The sequence below is a fragment of the Phocoena sinus genome, chromosome 11 (genome assembly GCF_008692025.1).
Source record: "Phocoena sinus isolate mPhoSin1 chromosome 11, mPhoSin1.pri, whole genome shotgun sequence".
Classification (NCBI taxonomy): domain Eukaryota; kingdom Metazoa; phylum Chordata; class Mammalia; order Artiodactyla; family Phocoenidae; genus Phocoena; species Phocoena sinus.
In genome coordinates this window covers 100,579,578-100,599,230 of record NC_045773.1, presented here as the reverse complement: position 1 = coordinate 100,599,230, position 19,653 = coordinate 100,579,578, and the positions used below count along the sequence as shown (strand labels likewise).

The following is a 19,653-nucleotide window of genomic DNA, read 5'->3' as shown; positions in this document are numbered from 1 at the left end:
AGCTCACACTAATTCTATAGAATAAACCAATTTAGTTACACAGGGGTTCATTTTATAACTAATTTACTTGAGTGTCTCACCTGAAAGTTCTTTTGTTTAAACAGATCATCCATCATAATAGCCCCTTAAAAAAATCTCTAAGGTATAGAACTGGAAGGTTTTGAACTGGAGGGGATCTGAGATTCTCAGAGGTTTCTGGTTCTGGCCATGGTAAATCCCTCAATGTAGAGGCAAAGCTTTCTACTTAGCCTAGATCTTATCTGGGAGCATAACTTCACACCCACTGCTATTCAAAATGAATCAAAACTTAGAAATAAATACTATTTATGGAGGATTCACTAAAAGGCAAGCCCTCTACCTATCCCTCTGGGTACTCTACACCAGGCACTTGCAATCTTGGTCGCTTGCAGAACTGCTTTATTCCCTGGGGGCTTGTGCCATTAGTCAAGATTATGAGATGCCAGGAGAAACTGCCCCATGGAACTTAAGCTAAGAAGGTGGCCCTGCATACAACGAGCCACAAGTACCAGGAAGACTTGCACTTCTAGGCACACAGCTGCTCTTGTATCATGACACTGTGACTCACGTAACTACTCATGGTCCCCTCTGGCTCCTGGGAAGCTCAGGGACCGGAGGCGGTACTATGGCTGCCAAATGTTCAGTCTTCCAAGAACTCAGTTTGCTTGCTAACCTCATTCCAGCTCTCATTTGGGTTTTCTTACCCTTATTTTCCTGATTTCCTCAATTAAGAATAAAATTAAATGCAGATTCTTTTCAGTGTGAGAAAGGATGGGGTTCCAAAATTTCTTATTTATGAATTGAGAATTTGGAACAATAGCACTAAAAGATGGTAAGGTCCCCAGGCCAGTTCAAATAAATTTAATTTAACCACAATATAGCAAAACAAGTGTTGAGAAGCTACTGTCATTCAAGACAAGGTCTGCAGGGTAATTCTATACTCATGCTAAAAAAGAATTTTTTCTTATTAGAGAATTACTATGTAAAGGGGCATTATTGATTATCCAAACTTACATAAGCACAAGATACATAAGTTAAGTCAGCTAACAAATTCATATGCCTTTAAATAAGAGAAAGTCCAAAGGCCTTGTAAATAATCCATATTTTATTCTGTCAAGTTGACTTGTCCTTTTATCCTTATATAAACAAATAACTAAAGGTAATTTAATTCAGTGAGAGTAGTGAAGTGAATACAGATCTCTGAAGAACAATAAAATGTTAATTTTATGATCCTATTTATTTTGTTAAAGCTTCAATATGATAGGAAGCAGATGCAAAATTTGACTCAGGATCAATTCTTAATATTTCCAGCAGCAAAAAAACTAATCTATTTGAATACCTGAATTTTACAAGCAAATTAAACATATTTCATATAGATAATGCCTTAGACATAGTTACTCATAATCCTACACTATGGCTTATATTTACTTGCCTCTCAATCAGCATTTATTCATTTGAGTTCTACCTAGTCAAAGTTTCTTGACCAATTTGCTTCTAAAGGAAGAAGTCTGCTACTGTTAACTCTCTGCGCTACTTTTAAACACAGACGTCAGAGTGCTGTGATGAGACTCAGAAAAACATTCTGGCGGCAAACGTGAAGGACGCCTGGTAAGAACCAAGAACAGGAGGCGGAGAGCAGAAGGCTGTTACAAAACCCAACAACAACTGGCGAGGGCCAGCAAAGACAGTCACTGTGCAGACACTAAGTGCTTCCTGGTAGGATAAGCACAGGACATGACCCGCTGGGCGAGACAACTGACTGGCTGTGGTACAGTCAGGAGAACAGGTAAGGTGGCTTCCAGCCTGAGAGCCGAGCATCGCCCAGCAGGGGGCATGCAGGAGGCCCGCTCGCCAGGAGGGCCAGAATGCGGTAGGGAGGGATGCAGGTTTTTAGCTTGGACCCGTTCGGTTTGGTAGCCCAGCCAGGACAGGAAGGAGGCCCTTGGTTTGCAGGCTGGGGAAAGGATGCACGGAGGGGCGGATCATCAGAGCACAGGGGTTGAAGCGGGTGTGAGAGGTCGGGGTGCATGTGAGGGGCCTTCCACCTGGAAGGGAGGGAGACAGACCAGGAGACAGCGGTGCCCTGCATTGCATGCCCGACGGGCCGCAGCAAAGGTGGCAATGAGGATGGGCGAGCCGGTAGCGGCAGTAAGCATCTGGGAATTCGAACACCAGGCGCGGAGGCCAGTGGGTGCTGACGGGTGCCGGCTGGGAGCACCGACCCCTGAGGCCCCTGGTTCCTGCTGTCACTGCTCGCACTGGCTCATGGTCTCCCCCAGACTGGCGAAGGGGCTTGGATTCCTGTGTGGTTATGCGTTAGGACTTTGCAGACGTTTACATTAGGCTGTTCCCAGTGAGAAAGATACGATGCTGATTTCACTCACAGAAAGTCATTTTAAAATATAATAGGTAAATTTCTGGGGGAAAAAAGGATGGCTATAAATATGGCTTGGGAAAACGTGGTTCCTCTGTATTCTGATCTATGAAGAGGTAGGAAGGAAAACAAAACGATGTAACCGTCTGGGTCCTAAACACGGTCACCCCGGCCATTCACCAAAATCTTTCCGCTGCTGCCTGTTAATAAGCAGTTACCCACACACAGTGCTCGCTCAGACATTTCTCACGCGCTTACGGTGTGCCGTCACTAAGGAGACAAAGTTGGTTCAAACATGGTCCCCACTCCCTGGGGATGACAGTCTAGTAAATAAGGGGCAAAGTGATGGGGGAGTGATCACAGCAGGATTTATACAAGGTATCTGGAGGACGTGGGGGGGGCCCCGAGAACAGGAGTCGTCCATTCACCACGTGCTGGTGCCCACACTGGGGCCTGGCTGGGATGCTGGCTGGGGTGACCGTGGTGAGGGAAACACACAGTCCTTGCCCTCCTGGAGCCTGCAGTCCGACTAGTGGGGGAGACATTGCTCAAATAATCACAAAATAACTGCAAAATTACAAGCGGTGTAAGTGTCCGATGGAGAGGCCCATGGGCTGTGAGAGCCGACCGGGCTGGGGAGCGTCTTTGCTGGGCCAGGCCAGTGAGCAGGGACAGGTGGCCTGTGTGAACCGGAAGGGGGGCCCTGCCAGACAGAGGAACGGCCCGGGGAAGAGGGAGCAGAACACCTGAGGAGGCCAAGGCAAGGGCTCCCCCAACCCTTGACGGGAAGGTGAGAGGACATAAGGCTAGAGAAATGCAGGCTGTGGTAAGGATTTTATCGCCAAAGAAGTGAGAAGCAACTAAAGATGTTCCTTTCTCTTTCTTTTAATATTTTTAAACAAGGGAGCAGAGTGGGGTTGGGAGGTTTCAGAGAGCTTACCAAGAGCTGGCCTGTTAGCTGAAGTGTGAAGGATGAGTAGGAACTTGCTGTGTGGGGGAGGAAAGTTCAGGCCTCATTAAGTGATCACATGAAGGCCTAAAGCTGCGTGGCATCAGGAAACGTGAGAAGTAGACAGGAGGGGAGAAGGCAGGACTCTGGGGGAGCACGTGAATCCGGGAGGGAATTTTACCTGAAGGCCAGAAGAGCCTCTGGGGCGTTTCAAGCAAGGGGAGGAGACTGGCTGGGTGAGAGTGTGCACATTTTGGCCTTCAGAGTTTCAGGTTCAGCTACTCCTTTTAAGGTCTTTAAGTTGGACGAACTATCGCACTTCTTCCCAGAAATCTTCCATCCACCACGTTTAGGCCGTGCTGTCTGGCACCCAGCTCGCTAGGTTAGCGCCTGCGTGTAGAGGCCTCACGGGGAGGAGGAGGGTGCAGAGGGGGCCTCCAGCAGAGGACGCGCACAGCCATCCCAGGGAGGAGCAGAGGGGCGGGGGCGGGCCCGAGCGGCCAGGCTGGACGGGGCGGGATGGGGAGGAAGCAGGCATGCTGGCAGGTGTGGGTGCTGAGTCACCTCCTGCACCTCTGCAGGGCGTGCAGGAGGCGAGAGCAGGTGAGGCGTCTGGTCGCGGGACAGGGGCCTGGGCTGCAAACAGCCGGGGAAGTCAACACACAGGCAGCGACGGATAACATTACCGGGAAAGTGTGGAGAGGGAAAAGGGCAAGGACCGAGCCCAGAAACTGAATATCACAGTCTCCAGTGACAGGCGTCCTTCCAACACGGAGAGGGAGAGGGGCCGGCGCCGGATGCAGGGACTGAACGTCGCAGTCAGGATTTGGGGCCCACACAGGCCAGAGCCTGTGAGCAACGTCCCTGCTTGGAGGCTGCCCGATCGGGGTCTGCTCTCGTTGTTATAGGTCCACCAGGGCTTTCCTTCCTTTAGGGTTTTAAGTCTGGGATAAAGCATTAGGTTGCCACTAAAAGCTTGTTTACCGCTTCAACCAGGGCTGAAAGCTGTTCTTCCGCAGTCCGGGAAGGAGAGGCACAGAGCACGACTCTGGCATACGGTGAGTGCTCCGGAAGACTTGGTGAATCAATGAATGGGAGACAATTAGACCAGGATACAGGGTCAGTGGCTTTTTCTGGCTCCAGTCTGGCTGCAAGGAACTATTTCCTCGATTAATTTAGCTTTTTGCTCAGTAAAGGGCAAAAAGGGTTTTAAGAGATGCTTCTGCCTATGGAAGTGACTTCTGGTGAAAACACTACTCCTAGAGATCAGACGTAGGAGAGGGATAATTATACAGGGAAAATCTTCGCATTTATTCTCAAAACGTGGGCAGGCAAAAAGAAATGTATGGAGGCATTAAATGAATAGTTATGCTACAGAGTAATACTTATAATTATAATGAATTGATCATATAAGTAATTTTGAATAAACTAGGCCAAAGGTGGGGTACTAAACGTACTCAAAAAATTAGCCCAGGAACAAAAGAATAAATATAAGGCTAACAGATGCATTAATGACATCCAATGAAGGTAGTAGCCAACTAGTAAATAAAACAAATAATTACCCTGGGAACAGATACAGTCAACTAATGGGACACAGATGACGGATAAACTGACAATAACATTAATATACGAAAGCTACATAATTGAAGAAAGGAAAGTGAGATAAGCACATACAGAGTGTCGCAAATTAAGTCAAAACCTAGGGCCAAACAGACGCTTTAGAATCGAGCCTGAATTGTCCAGATGCCGTCCTGGTGCTCAGACAACGTCTTCCTCACGCCAAGGAGGCACTGTCCCTGACACGCAATGTCTCATTTGGAACGACTTCTTCTCCCAGTTACATTCTCCTGACCTCAGGTCAGGCCGTTCTCTCTAGTCCAAGGCATCCACGCAGTCACTGGGACTGGCGCATTCTCTTCCTCAGCGTATCTCAAAACCACCCTCCCCTCCTTTGCAGTCACCTCCTCCTGGCCTCTGTGTCTTCGGTCTCCCCCCGCTTGGGGTGGTCTCGCTAGAAGTGCTCTCTGCGGTCCTGCTTGAGCACCTGCGCGGCTCTCCGCCGTCCAGGACCAGGCCTCGCACTCAGCACAGTGTCTCAGCCGCACTGCTGGGAGCCCCTCACACTCAGCGCCGACTACACCGCCCTCTGCACCCGTCCTCTCGGCTTCTGCCCCCCTTCGCCAGCGAGTCCCTGCAGAGTCTTTGCGAGCGAGCCAGGCCAGCCACCATCACTTTTTTAACCTCGGGCCCCCGGGGCAGGCTCCGTCGCCCCTCCTATTTGCTCTGCCAGCTCTCTGCCACCGCGCCTTTGTACAATCCTCAGTGTCTTGCTCCAGGCACTGAACCACAAGCCCCGCCTGGGAAAAGAGCACGTTCTGTTGTGTTTGTCTCTGAATTTCCGGCACGGAGCCGAAGGGCCTGGCCCATGGCAGGTACTCAATCAATGTCTGCTGAATGAAGACTCAAACCAACCTCATCACACGGAGAGCACACATCACCAGAGACCACACGGTACCGTGACAGGGCTCTTTGGATTTTGCTAACAAACACCTCGTGCAGAATGTGGCTCGACAAGTTTGGCTGAGTTCATTAACCGACCGCTAGCTACTACGGATTTAAAAGATTTGGCAGTTGATCTACTAGTTTAAGGGATAACTGCATATTAACTCGCTTACTCCTATCTGCAGAAGGGATTTTGGAGTGTCTACTGCATATACCAGACATTCTGCCAGGAAGTTTTGCAACTCTGGCATTCTGGAGGATGTACCCGGACTAAATGCATCGAGGTCACAGAGCTGGGAGCCAGCTGACTCGGTTCGAAGGCCAGGAATCTTTCTCCATCACGACAGCCTTGCTCATGGTTCTCATTCATATTGATGAGACTGGAAACAATACTTCAAGCCAATTAGTTTAGGAATCGCAATATTAGGGGAAGAAATACCAGGGAAAATGAAACTAGCATCAAGCCATATGACTTTCATTTATCCTCTATCCTGAAGGATCATCTCTGTGAGCTGTTTGTTTTTAATCCCTGAGTTAAAAAAACAATTATTCTTTCAAACAGAACCCCAATAATGAGTTGCTATGAAGCCAAACAGATAATCAAAATGTCACAGTGATGTATTATTATGTCTCAACTTTGGCAATTTAAAATCTGCTTCTTAAAACAGGGGTGGTAGAGATCAGCTGAGGAGCCCTATTCCCGGTGTTCCTATTACTAATCCAGACGAAAGCCAGGAGGACCCACCTTAATTTAGCTGACTCTTGCTAAACCTAGATATTCACAGCTTGGTTCATGTAGTTTATCTAATTTTATCACTTAATTTGGTTTCTAAAGGTTAGAATTGTCCTAAATTGGTTAGGTACCAGTTAACTGAGAAAATAAATGCTAAGGCTTATACAAAATGAAGTGGGATTCAGTCTGTCAGGAAAGGGGTCACAAAGGAGAAGTAACAGAACCTTAAGTACCTTTCATCCACAGCAAAGACTGCACACAGCAATTGATGTGAGGCCTTAAGACTCAGTCAATTTCCTATAACGCTCATTACATTATAGCAATTTCCTAAGAGAATGTTTTGTAAGTACACTTTGCATTAAAAAAAAGTATTACCCTACTACAATACAGAATACAGAGACTTTAAGGAAGTTCTATTGACTTACAATTGCATTCTGTGGTCTAACTTTACACCTCACTTTGTTATATTCTCTACCTTTATTTTCCCTTTGCCCTGATTCCCATTTATTATTTTAAAATCATAACAATTATTTCATGTTATTGCATTTTACTGTATGTATTTTTATAAGTTTTAAAATGCTTTAGGGGCCAGGGTGAAGTATATAAATAGAATAAGTGCAATCTGGAAACTCTTATAAACTAAGCTCAATAAATCAGCAATGACATCGATCTAATAATAATTTTTTAACACTTCCCTCCAAATTTAGGCTGCTGGATATCTCAAATGTATTCTTCTTTAAGTTAACTGTATAATTTTTTCTTACTTTTCAAAACCATCATCACTCAACATGGCAGAACTTAGCAACCATGAGAAAAAAAAATGGGGGGGGAGGGGAATTCCAAACATAATTAAAGATACTGAATAATCCATCTTTCAAAAGTCTAAGAAACTGCTTTTCTTAGGCACAAGTAAACTGCCTCTCGTTCCTGTGGAAGCAAGGGGTCAGGTAACAGCAGGCGGCCCTAGAGAAACCCACTGGTATAAATTCAGGACATATTCAAGACTTAATTTGCAGAGAACTTAGACAATGTAACAGTAGTCTTCTTCTCTTGTATTCCTCCCCACTTCCTCAGAGCTCTTGCACAGCCGTAAGTTAGAGCTGTTTTCACAGAGAGGTGTGACTTGTCCCACATTTTACGGTGGGCAAAGAAGCTCTTACCTGGCTGCTTATTACAGAATTCTGTGGTTTCTCCGAATCCTCACAACATAAACAGGCATTTCATGACTTAAAAAGAGGGAAAACTTTTTATCGTGGGGGGAAAAATCCTAATAATCTTGTTTTTGAGAATGCCAAGACGCAAAATGCAACATCTTATGTTCCCCAGCCTGACAGCTGTCGCAGATGACAGGTCTGTGAGGCCCTAAATTGAGTCAAGGCATAAAAGGTGACAAAGAACAAGAGGATGGAATTTCTCACACATCAGCAACTTCTGCTTAAAGGCAGGGTTAGTCTGAGAATAAAGCAAAGATTTTCCCGGTGGGGAGGTAGGGGTTACATTTATTAAATGAAGAACATATTTTAGGATTTTAAGTTTCTAAAGGAGAAGAGACGTATAAAGTTAAAACTGAAGTGGAAGCTAGGCCTAGAAGGTTGAAACAATCACTACAATGTCATTTGTATAGTCCCTGTGCGATACTGTAATACGCGACGGACAAAACATCATGACCAGCGCCTCTGCCACTACATGTGCGAATGTGCAGTGTCTGGCCGTTAGTTCAATTTGCACGTTTCCTCCGTGTACAAGGCAGTTTCTTGAGCTGTTCTTGTGTGTCCACGTCCTATGCCCATCACACGACAATCCTGTAACAGCAGGGCCACCCTGTGTTTGTATCTACCCTGGGCCCTAGTGCTGTAATACATATGCTATGGGTTCTCAGGAAATACTAGGCGTAAACTGATTTGCCCATTTGTTCTGGGGTAAAGGAATATTTGGCACTAAGGTCTCCAGTGTAGCTGTCCCATTTTAGAAAGGGAAAGGTGCTTGCTGTTAATATCATTCACGCTGGGCTGGTATTATTCACCCTAGCATTCTCGATCTATCAGCAGCAGAGGTAGCTGTTGTGAAGAGACCTGCAACAATGAACAGAGACACATGCCTGGGTCCTGACTTCTTTACACGCTTAGTATGCAATAAGTATAATAAAGACTCAACCACTTAATGAGGGATGAAGGAGTTCTGACACTCAGTTGGGTGGCAATTGGGCATTGCTTTTGCCTTTTCTCACATTTTACAATAAAATACATTTTTAATCAGTAGGGGGAAATGGCTGATAAAAATTACCTCTGAATACAATTTCCTCCTGCTTTTCAACAAGTATTTATAAGCATAGAGTAGGTAGGTATTGTGCTAAGCACCAGGAATGCAGAGATAAGATGGAATTTCTGCCTTCAAGGGACAAATGGCTGAAAGACAAGTAAACCAACAACGCTAATGGTGTGATATGTGTAATAAATATGAGAACACACCACATCCGATTATCTTCCACTTTATCCAGAAACGAGCTGTCAGCATGGCATCCATCACCTCAACTTCCTGTCCTCTTACATTCCAACTTAAATTCACCTCCTGCAGAGTTGCAACTAAGAAGACGCCTGCTGCAACTAAAAGCTCCCGCATGCCGCAATGAAGATCCCGTGTGCTGCAACTAAGACCTGGCGCAGCCAAAGTAAATAAAGAAAAAAAATTCACCTCCTTCTGCGGTGGAGAAGGGAGTGTTCCGCCTTCTGCTGCGAGCCAGCCCGCCACCTGGGCCCGCAGAGGCGCGGCTAGTCACTTCTCCTGTGGCTGTGCTCTAGCAGCCAGCCCCACTCCTGCATGTTAACCAGGCCTCCGGGCGGGGAGGTGGTCTGCACTCATTGCTGTCTACTTCCTTCTGGTTCACTTCTTGGCGCCCACACTCTGGCTCTGTCTTAACCACTTCACTGATGCTGTTCTGGAAGAGGTCCCCAGAGATCCCTTCGCTGGGGACACTTCCCTCTTCCTTTACTGGACTTTGCTAAAGCAAGTGGCCTGCCCGCAGCACCTTCCCAAACATGCAGCCATTCTGGCTTCCGTGACACTGCTCTCTCTGCTTGCCTTCTCCCCGCTTCTTAGACTCCACAGGGGTCATTCAACTGTGGCCCAGGGATCACTGGGGTCTTGGAGACCTTTCAGGGGATCCATCGGGAAAACGTATTTTTATCATCCCAAGGAGATATTTGCCTTTTTCAGTCCCATTCTCTTGTAAGTGGAGAGAGGAATTTCCCAGAGGCTAGATGACCTGTGATATAGCAACAGGTTTAGGCGGAAACAAATACAAGAATCCACATGTCTTCCATTAAGCCAAACACTAAAGAGATTTGCAAAAATGTCAAACAATGTCACTGTCAGCAGTGGGTTTTTTTGGGGGGGTGGGAAGAAAAATGGTTATTCTTCATAAAGGTGTTATTTAGGTGAGTATGCAATGGGTTTATTAGTTTACTTAAAAATAGGTGCTTTAGGGCTTCCCTGGTGGCGCAGTGGTTGAGAGTCCGCCTGCCGATGCAGGGGACACGGGTTCGTGCCCCGGTCCTGGAAGATCCCACATGCTGAGGAGCGGTTGGGCCCGTGAGCCATGGCCGCTGAGCCTACGCGTCCGGAGCCTGCGCTCCGCAACGGGAGAGGCCACAACAGTGAGAGGCCCGCGTACTGCAAAAAAAAAAAAAAAAAAAAAAAAAAAAAAAAAAGGTGCTTTAAAATGTTTTAGTTTTAACTTCTAATATGAAAAATATTGATAACTATGCCTCATGTAAACAAGGCTTTTGGGGCTCTCAGTCACATGTAAGAATTCAAAAGGATCCTGAGACCAATACAGTGAGAACCACGTACTTGGACTGCGTCTTCCTGGCCTCCTTCAGGGGCTCTTCTTCTTCAGCCAACACCTCAAATTTTGATGTTCTCTACAACAGCATCTTAAGCGCACTAATTTTCTCACCATAAACTAGGATTTCTCAATCTTGGCATGACTGACACTTGGGGCCAGAAAACTCTTTCTATGGGGGACTGTCCTGAGCTTGGTGAAATCCCTGGCCTCTAACTACTAGAGGCCAGGGGCATCCTTCCACCAAAATTGTGACAACCAAAAATGTCTCCAGACACGGTCAAATAAAACTGGCCCTGGCTGAGAACCACTACCCTAAATACTCTTCCTGGAAATTTTACCAAATATTAAGATTTTAATTTCACGTATGATAAGGATTCTACTTATTTGGTGCTACCACGCCAGGCACAACTCGAAGCATTTCATACGTATGCACTCACTTAAACCTCATCCCCCATGAGACAGATAAATCACCTCCACGTTACAGATTAAGAAACTGAAGAGCAGAGAGATGACGTGACTTGCCCAGGGTCACACAGCAAGTGCTTGGTGATGACAACTCCAGGCTTGATTGCTCTTCTGAGCTTTAGTCTCATGTGAATAACTGCCTCTGCTGGGGACCCCAGCTGACATTCTCTCAAGATGCTCCAAAAATGAACTGAAAACTCTTCTCTCCACAAGACCAGGTACTTCTGTATTTCCTAAGTCAGTTAATCGTGCAACTTTCACATTTAACCTCTGTGCCTCAGTTTACCTAGTAACCTAGACATCATTTTAGACTCTGCTTGGATTCTCTTCTTTACTCCTGAATCCAATCATTCATTGAAATCTAACAATTTTACCTTCTAATTATTGATCAAATGTATCTTTTCCTCTCTCTTCCACTATTCCTGCCCCCCCTAGGGCCCTAATCTCTCCTCGACACTGCCCTAATCAACTCGCATTTGGGGTCCTTGTATCCGGCCCTCACAAACATCTTCCACCTTGCTGCCTGAGTGGTCTGGTAAAAGGCGAGTCTGGCCATGTCACTTTATGGCTTAAAGCTCTTCACCGGCTGCCTGTTAGCTAAGAATAATGTCCAGGTTCCTTATCACGGTCCAGGCTTGCCTTCTGTCACCCCCAAATCACACTTAACTCTCCAGCAGAATTCTATTCTATGACATCACCGAGCACACCAGAAGATCACACTGCTTCATGCCTTTGATCCAGCGCTATCTTCTGGGAAGCGTCTTGATTCAACACCCTGTGCATGTGTCATGGCACTTGCCACAGTTTGTGACAATGGCTCTACAACTGTGTCCCCCAGAGGCTCGTAAAAAAGCCACTGGTGGTAGGTGCCTTGCTGAGTCCAGCGAACTCATCTTTCCATCTTCAGGGACTGCTATGGCACTGGGCAAAGTAGTTTTGGGAGTGTTTGGGAGCACCGAAGTAAAAGAATATGTAGTAATAGGACCTGTCTGAATGGGAGTGGGGAATGGAGAAGAAAGAGAATGAGGAAAACCTTCCAAAGGTTACACTGAGATGAATCTCAAAAGAAGCAGAGGAACTCAAGACAGAGGTGATTAGCGGGCATACCAGACAAAGAGAAGTAAAGAGCGAGGCGGTATCCTTGGAATCCACAAAACACAGCTTAATACAAAAGAAGGACATATTTTGTAACAGTTTATTATCTGAGGAGATAATAGTGGGAAATCTCAGGTTTTAAGGGCCATGATTTCAGCAAACAGTGTAAAGTGATTACCAGATTCCTTTGGATAATACATTTATTTGTGGATAATAAATTTAACTCAAAACGATTACTCAAAGCATAATCTGAACCATTATTTTCTAAATATGTTACCATGTAATTTCTACTTCCTGCCCACAGGGTACAGCCCTGAGTGACTTATCTGCAGTTCTTGTTTATTTTCAGTAAATTTAAACGACAAAATTTGTCTTCCAGACCGTGGTGAAAATGATTGGTTTCCACTTACAAGCGTATTTTGTGGGCTCTTTCAACAGACTTGGTTAAATTGTTGGTAGTAAGTACTTGGTTAATTTTTGGTTTAAAATTCCACCAGTATACCTGCTGTTTACAAACTTCAGCTTCCAAAGCCAACGTCATTAAGTGAAACAATGCACTCCCAGAAATTTTTTTTTTTTTTTTAACTACTGACCAGTTGGATATGACTTCACTGGTGTGACCCAGACGTTCTCAAATTTACAGGATGAGTACCTTTTCTATGCAGGTATCTAAAAATTAGAAAGTCACTGCTTGAGAGGTTTAGTGTCTGATAACCAACCCTGCACTGGGTCTACCCATCATAGGGCCTACCTGTTCATTCACCCAGTGTGAGGGCAGCTACCCAACCAGGTCTGTTCCACAGGTCGTAGACTCTGCTCCTAGGAAACCCAATCCACAGGCTTGTCAATCATGGAAGGTGAGACCTGGTGTGAAGTGATGAGCTGGCCTTACCATATTCTTGCTTTGGAAATATGGCTCAAACTCAGAGGATCAGGTAGTTAGGAGAAGACACCCAATCCACAAGGATGCACAGAGAAAATCCATAAGGTACATACATTCATGATGAGTTATAAGGAAGCAGAAAAGAACGCAGATGCTCTGAAGTAGACAAAAGACGTATTAAGAGTAAGGATAAGGGACTCAAGATCAAACATGAGAATGGGGCAGGCGTAGAAAAGCTGGGCGGTACATTAAGGACATAAGAGTTTAGATTCTCATTCTCCTGCTGCTAAGATCCTAAAAGCTGGATCCCCATCTGGTGAGGCCAGGATAAACGTTTCAGCTCCTGGAAGCTGGCGAGCCCTTTTTTTCCTTGACCTTAACCTGCGTCTCCTCCTCACAAACCCCGCCCCACCACCGATGCCACAAGTAGAACGGATCCTGGCAACCAAAAAGGCTAATTAAGGCACCTCTGAAATGAACGGAATAGCTAAATAGAGCCTTCAGCTGTGGACAAGTGCTACTGACGGGTCACTTCCACGGTCAAGTCTACGATTCTACGGAAAGTTCTTATAAATGCAACAAACTAGTCCTGGCTTGAGAACCTGAACCTTGGCATCCAGCTTAAAGGCAGAGACACCACTAACCGCGTTCCCGGAGCAGAACCTCCTGGAGCTCCCGGCGCAGAGCGTCCGACTTGGGGACACATCACCAGACGCGAACGTCTTCTCCCGCCCGCGAAGGGCCATCCCCCGGCTGCCCCCCGAGGGTCCGCGGGCCACGCCGGCCGGCAGGGAGCCTCCCCTCTGGGCGCCCAGGCGGCCGCGCGGGGCAGGGGCTCCTGTACCCCGGCCGCGCCCGCGCCCGCACCTCCCGGGCCGCTCACCTGTAGTTGTAGGCGGAGAAGTGCTTGCTCTCCCTCAGCATCGCCCGGTACAAATCCAGCACCTGTGCGCGGCTGGAGGCTGCCATCTTGGAACGAAAAAAACCCAGGGGGGTCCTCTCCGCCGAGGTCCCGAGTTAAACGCGACTCCCGAAACTTCCGCCGCCGCGGGAAGCGCGAGCGGGACACGCGCGCGGGGCTCGGCGCAGCGAGCGGCCTGCGCCCCGGCCCAGGTGAGCTCCGGCCGCGCGTGGCGGCGCAGGCGGGCTTCGGGCAGCTAAGGGGGCGGCGCCGGCGGGAGGTGTTCTCGGCGGCCGCCCCCGCCGCGGGGTACTGCGGGCAGCGGCGGGCGGAGCGGCCGAGTGGCGGCGAGGGCTGGGCGGCGGGTGCGGGGGGTCGGTGCTTCCTCGCGGTGGAGGGCTGGGGTTCGCCGGAGACGCCGGGTTGCTCCGCGTTGCCAGGTTACCGAGCGCGCGCCCCGCGCCCGCTCTTCCGCCCGGGCTGCCCTCGGCGCCGCCTGAGCCTCGGTGCGGGCTGCGCGGGGCGCCGGTTCCGCAGACTCCTGGGTCGGGGGCTGCGTGCGGGACGCTTGTCGCGCATGGACGGGGCGCGAGCGCGCGGGGGACGCAGGGCGCCGACCTGGGGCTCCCCGGCGCTCCGGCTCCGCTCAGGGCGCCCGCTCAGGGACCTCCGGCGCGAGGCCCCCTTTCTGGTCAAGATGGCGGCGCCCAGGCGGGCCGCGCCGAGGTGAGCTGGAGCCGGGCCCGGAGAGGGGCGAGCCTGCCACGCCCAGGACTTGGACCCCGGGCTGGTCTCCCGTCTCCCGGGGAGCGGCGGGTGAGTGGGCGCGGCCGCGCGTAGGTCCCTCTCGTGGGGTGGTCAGTTCTCCGTGCGTCCGCAGACTTCTGTCGTCTGATAGTCAGATCTGGGGTGGCCCAGGTTGGAGGCGAGGGTGCTTGATTGGGGAAACCTGAGGGGTTTAAGGTCTCTGTTGGGATCGTTTCAGACCCCAGCAAGAAGCTGAGCAAGTTTTCTTCTTTCTTCCCGGCTAAGTTTTCTCCCTTCTCTGAAGACGCCAGCTTTTCTGAATCACCTTGTTACCCGGGGGGATACAGTTGGTGGTTCTGACCGTGGAACGTAGGACCCGGCGCGGGGAAGCCTGAGCTGGTTCTAGTTACTTTGTGTGCAAAGCACTTGTCTTTGGAATCTTTGTGTATGTAACCAACGTTGGGAAGAGCCAGCGTTTTCTCCTCCAAAACACTGCGAGGGGTAACTTTATACGTAAGAAACAAGTGGACGTTCACATCCATCTCTTTTCCAACCATTGAGTTTTGGTTATGTTTCTTTCCTTTCTTTAAGTTTGTCTCGTTTTGAAGTGATAACTTGTTCTATGCCAAAGCAACCTCGTATTTTCAGGAACTTTAAGGGCAGGAGACACTTCTCTGACCTTACTGCACTTAAGCGTACTTGTAACCTGGCGTCCTTGCATCCACATGTGCTTGTTATATCTGTTATGTTATCTGTTGTAATGCAGTGGTATTTTTTTTAAAGGCATGAAAGACAAAATACTTTTATTAAAATCCTTTTACGTTTCCTGTTCGATTTTTGTTAACATCTCATACATCTATAAGTCTCAAATAAGGCTTTTTACAGAGTAGCCAAACTTATGTTACTCCTGCAGGGTGATCAGGTCATTGGGCAAATCTTGCTTCAGGTTTATGGAAAGGGTTTTTAATATTTTGAGTTTATCCTTTGGTATTACTCAAAGGACTCAAGACCAAGGGTCTTGTACATTATTACAGAAAAAGATGCAGAACTGTTTTCTCTTAATATGAAACACGGTTGAATGCAGATGATGTAAATTAGGTGTGTGGCACCTAGGAAAACTGCAGCGTTAACGCAAGTTACAAACAGAGAAAGCTATCAAAGTTAGAAGAAAAAACAGAATTATTTTGGCTTGTTTAACAACAGTGGGGATTGCATTATTTTATTATATTTTGCTTTCATCTAGAAAATGAAGTTGGAATAATTATGATATACAGTTGTTTGTCTAATTATCAAGCAATTTAATCATTAATGTATACAATTAACATATCTAAATGATTTTAACTTTGTTGTAATCAAATAAAACTTTCCAAATAAATATCGAAAGTTTAGTTTGTTTGGGTAGTGTAGGCATCTGTTAGTACAAGGAATAGCTGAGGTTAGAGAAATGGTAGCTTCCCAGTTGATTCTAAGCTAAGTCCTCACAAAAAAATACTTTTATTATTTTACTTGAAATAATTTGCCAGTATGTTGGATAACATTGCCTTAAAAGCCTAATAAAAAATCACATTCCAAAGCTAAATCTCCATTTTTTAATTTCTTCATTGCAGCAATGACTATTTTCAAGAAAAGCTCTATTTGAAGTTGAAAGTGGGATTGGGCCAGAAGCTGAGGATAGACCTTACTCATATGTCCTTTAATATGCATTCTGTTCTGGGCAGAGTATTTTCTTACATAACGACTATAAACTAGGCGTAACCCACTTACTACCATTTAGGCCTCAAAATGCAAAAATTTCTTTAATATCCACCTATCCATAGTTATGAAATTCCTATAGTTCATTATGTAAAATCATGCATTCCCTTATATTAAAATTAGGATTGCTGTTGAGCACTGAATGATTTTTGAAGAGAAATTTCTCCAACCATAACAAGCAGTATAACAGCAATTTATTGTCTTGCAGCTTAAATATTAAAACGATGTGCAAAGGAAATCTTGCATAGGTGAGCAACTTGTGATGTTACGATTTAGAAGTTATTCGACTCCAAATGTGGATCTAAGTCTTTATTACACGTAATCGTCATTTGGTTTTATCAGTCCTTCACACTAATAGAATAGGAAGCTGGAAGAGACTTTGTACATCAGCTCCCTCATTTTCAGAGATGAACAGGGAACTGAAGGCCCTTTCCTCATTCACTCCTTCAGCACTCAGTGAACGCTTCCTAAGAGCCATACATTATACAACATGGTGGCGTTACAGTGTGAACTAGGTAAGCAAAGTAACAATTTATTTTTGACAGGTGCTATGATAGGGGAAATATTACGAAGTGTTAGAGGAGTACAGAGGAGGGACATTCAACTAGGACTTTGATCTTAAGGGAAAGCATTCCATCAGAGAAGGTATTTCCATAATGAGTAGTAAGAGCCAGAGGGCGAACATGGAGAATGTGTTGAGTTACAGGTTGTAGTGTACATTCAAAGCAGGGAGGCACGAGGGCGCAGGATCCATTCAGGGAATGCTGTGTGGTGGGGAGAGGGACCATCGATGAGCAGACGTAATTAGCCCTGTACCTGCTTTATTTTTATTATTTTTTTAAATTTTATTTATTTATTTTTAAAATATTTATTTTCTGTGCCGGGTCTTAGTTGTGACATGCGGGATCCTTAGTTGTGGCATGCAAACTCTTAGTTGCAGCATGGATGCGGGATCTAGTTCCCTGACCAGGGATCGAACCCAGGCCCCCTGCATTGGGATCACAGAGCTTTACCCACTGGACCACCAGGGAAGTCCCTACCTGGCTTATTTTAATGATGTTTTCTCTGTTCTGGAGATAAGTCATTTTTTTTCTTTGATGCATTGGCTAGTTCATACAAGTGAAGTAGAACTTATCATCTGAGCTATTGAAATACAGATTAGGTTTTCAGGTGTTGGTAGACTTTTATTTAAAAGCCTATTTTTGGAATCCTCTATTTTAGCAGTGCTGAAATCCTGGTTCTGTACGTCTGCATATTCAACAAGTAGTTGACCAGCTGGTGGTTCAAGTCCCAGTTCCTGCGGTTACGTGAGGGCTACACATCGAATACTGATCCTGTCTTCCAAGAGTTAGTAGTTTATTATGTTGAGATATGTTCCCTGTATACGCACTTTGGGGGGTATTTGAATGGATGTTGAATTGTATCAAATGCTTTTTCTGCATCTGTTGAGATGCTCACGTGGTGTTTGTCTTTTCTTCTGTTGACGTGGTGTAACACATTGATTTGCATATGTTGAACCATCCTTGTGACCTTGGGATGAATCCAACTTGCTTGTGGTGTATGATCCATTTTGTATATTGTTGGATTTGGTTTACTAGTATTTTGTTGAGGAGTTTTGCATCTATATTCATCAAAGATATTGGCCTGTAATTTTTTTTTTGATAGTGTCTGTCTGGTTTTGGTTTCAGGGTGATGGTGGCTTCATAGAATGACTTTGGGAGTGTTCCCTCCTCTTCAGTCTTGTGGAAGAGTTTGAGAAGGATGGGTATAAGTTCTTCTTTGTATGTGTGGTAGAATTCTCCAGTGAAGCCATTTGGTCCTTTTCTTTGCAGGGAGTTTTTTTTTTAATTACGGGTTCTATTTCACTTCTAGTGATCCGTCAATTCAAATTGTCTATTGAATTCAATTATCTATTTCTTCTTGATTCAGTTTTGGTGGGCTGTATGTTTCTAGAAACCTGTCCATTTTTTCTAGGTTATAAGATCTCAGTGGACAGATGATAGGACAGCTCTTACCCCCGTTAAAGAAGGGACCTGAGAGGTTAGATTATTTAGCCAGTTGTACGGGTAGGAATCCGAGGGGGTGGGCATGGGCCTGGGGTGTGTTCTGTCTAGCTGTGGTACTGGCTGTGATGCTGCACTGCTTCACAGAGGGTCTTCAGAGCCAGCTTCAGGAGTTTGAAGTTTATTAAGTTTTCTTGGATAACATGGGTAAATTTTAGTCATATTTGAATTTTAATTTAGATTCTCACTTATTTCCAAAGCTAACTTCTTTATATAGGAAATATTACAAATATTCAGAGAATCTCAAATGTTGATTTTTATACTAGCTTTCTAGTCTTTTAAGATAAATTTACATTTTTTTCTATTAACATCTCTTGGAAAAGACTTAGTGCCTTTTTTAGGTTGTCTACTCATGTGTATGTGAGAGATCCACATTTTTGTAGAAGCTCTTTTCAAATATACTTAAAATCTTTTCCTTGAGAATTTTAGGAAGTAACCAGATATTGGAGCTCCGTTCTTTGGAGACTAAGTATTGCCTTACTTGTGGGAAACAGCAGTAAAATTGACAACTGAGCTTGTATGAAGTGTATCAGATGTCACTTATAGGAATTTTTTTTTAAACAAACTAGTTCTTTGCCTTCTGTCTGCCTGTCTGTAAGTTCAAGCTCATCTCTCTCAAAAGCTGCCTTCCCCTCCTACCTGTGTCTAGGAGAGAGACTAGGCTAAGAGGTCAGATCTGTTTTCAGCTGAACTTGTGTCCCTTTAGTTGTTCCCAGGTCACAGTAGCTGCTAGATGGAGAACTGATTTCATTAGCCCACTGGTCCTCTACCCTGGCCTCACAGCACACACCCGAGAACCTTTCACAAATACCAGTGTTCTCGTTCCACTCACATCAAGGCAGTCGTAAGCTCTGGGTTGGGGGCCCAGCAGTAATGTCTTTAAAAAGTGTCAGGGGTTTCAGGGCACCATCAGGCGCCATCAGGATGGAGACTGCCATCGGCCCGAGTCAGACAGCTGACTGGAATACAGAAGGTCCAGCCATGTTTCTGCCCCTATGCACGTGACCCATTGCCGGTTCTTCCCAGAACCGCCCTCATTTAGCAGGACGATGCGACTACCTTCAGGAAGAACACCTCCCGTCCCCACATCCCGGTGTTCCAGGAACGACTCAGATGAACATGGGCCGGGTGTGTGCAAAGTTCGCCTCGTCCGCCGCTTTTACAGGAGGGAGAACCTCGTCTTAAGGGAAAATAAATCCTGTACTTGAACGTTTCCCCCCTTAAGCAGTTTTTAGCATTGATTCTGTCCCTGATCTTGAAATACGAGACAGCTGACCCTCCACCAAGACTTTTCCCTGCCCCATCCAGCCCATCTTCTTGTGACATA

The 19,653-nt window shown here is 46.2% G+C and overlaps 2 protein-coding genes across 3 annotated transcripts in view; one reads left to right on the top strand and one right to left on the bottom strand.

The window, feature by feature from the left end:
• The window catches only part of LYRM4 (LYR motif containing 4), a 113,062-nt gene extending 98,877 nt beyond the window's left edge, over positions 1 to 14,185 (bottom strand). For both annotated transcript variants that reach the window (XM_032650244.1, XM_032650245.1), the window contains exon 1: positions 13,747 to 14,185. In XM_032650244.1, coding sequence (XP_032506135.1) covers positions 13,747 to 13,832 — 86 coding nt within the window. In that variant the 5' untranslated portion in view covers positions 13,833 to 14,185. The remainder of the gene's footprint in view (positions 1 to 13,746) is intronic.
• Positions 14,186 to 14,451: 266 nt separating this feature from the next.
• The window catches only part of FARS2 (phenylalanyl-tRNA synthetase 2, mitochondrial), a 388,891-nt gene continuing 383,689 nt past the window's right edge, over positions 14,452 to 19,653 (top strand). The window contains exon 1 of the mRNA XM_032650151.1: positions 14,452 to 14,580. The gene's annotated coding sequence lies outside the window, so the exon portion shown is untranslated. The remainder of the gene's footprint in view (positions 14,581 to 19,653) is intronic.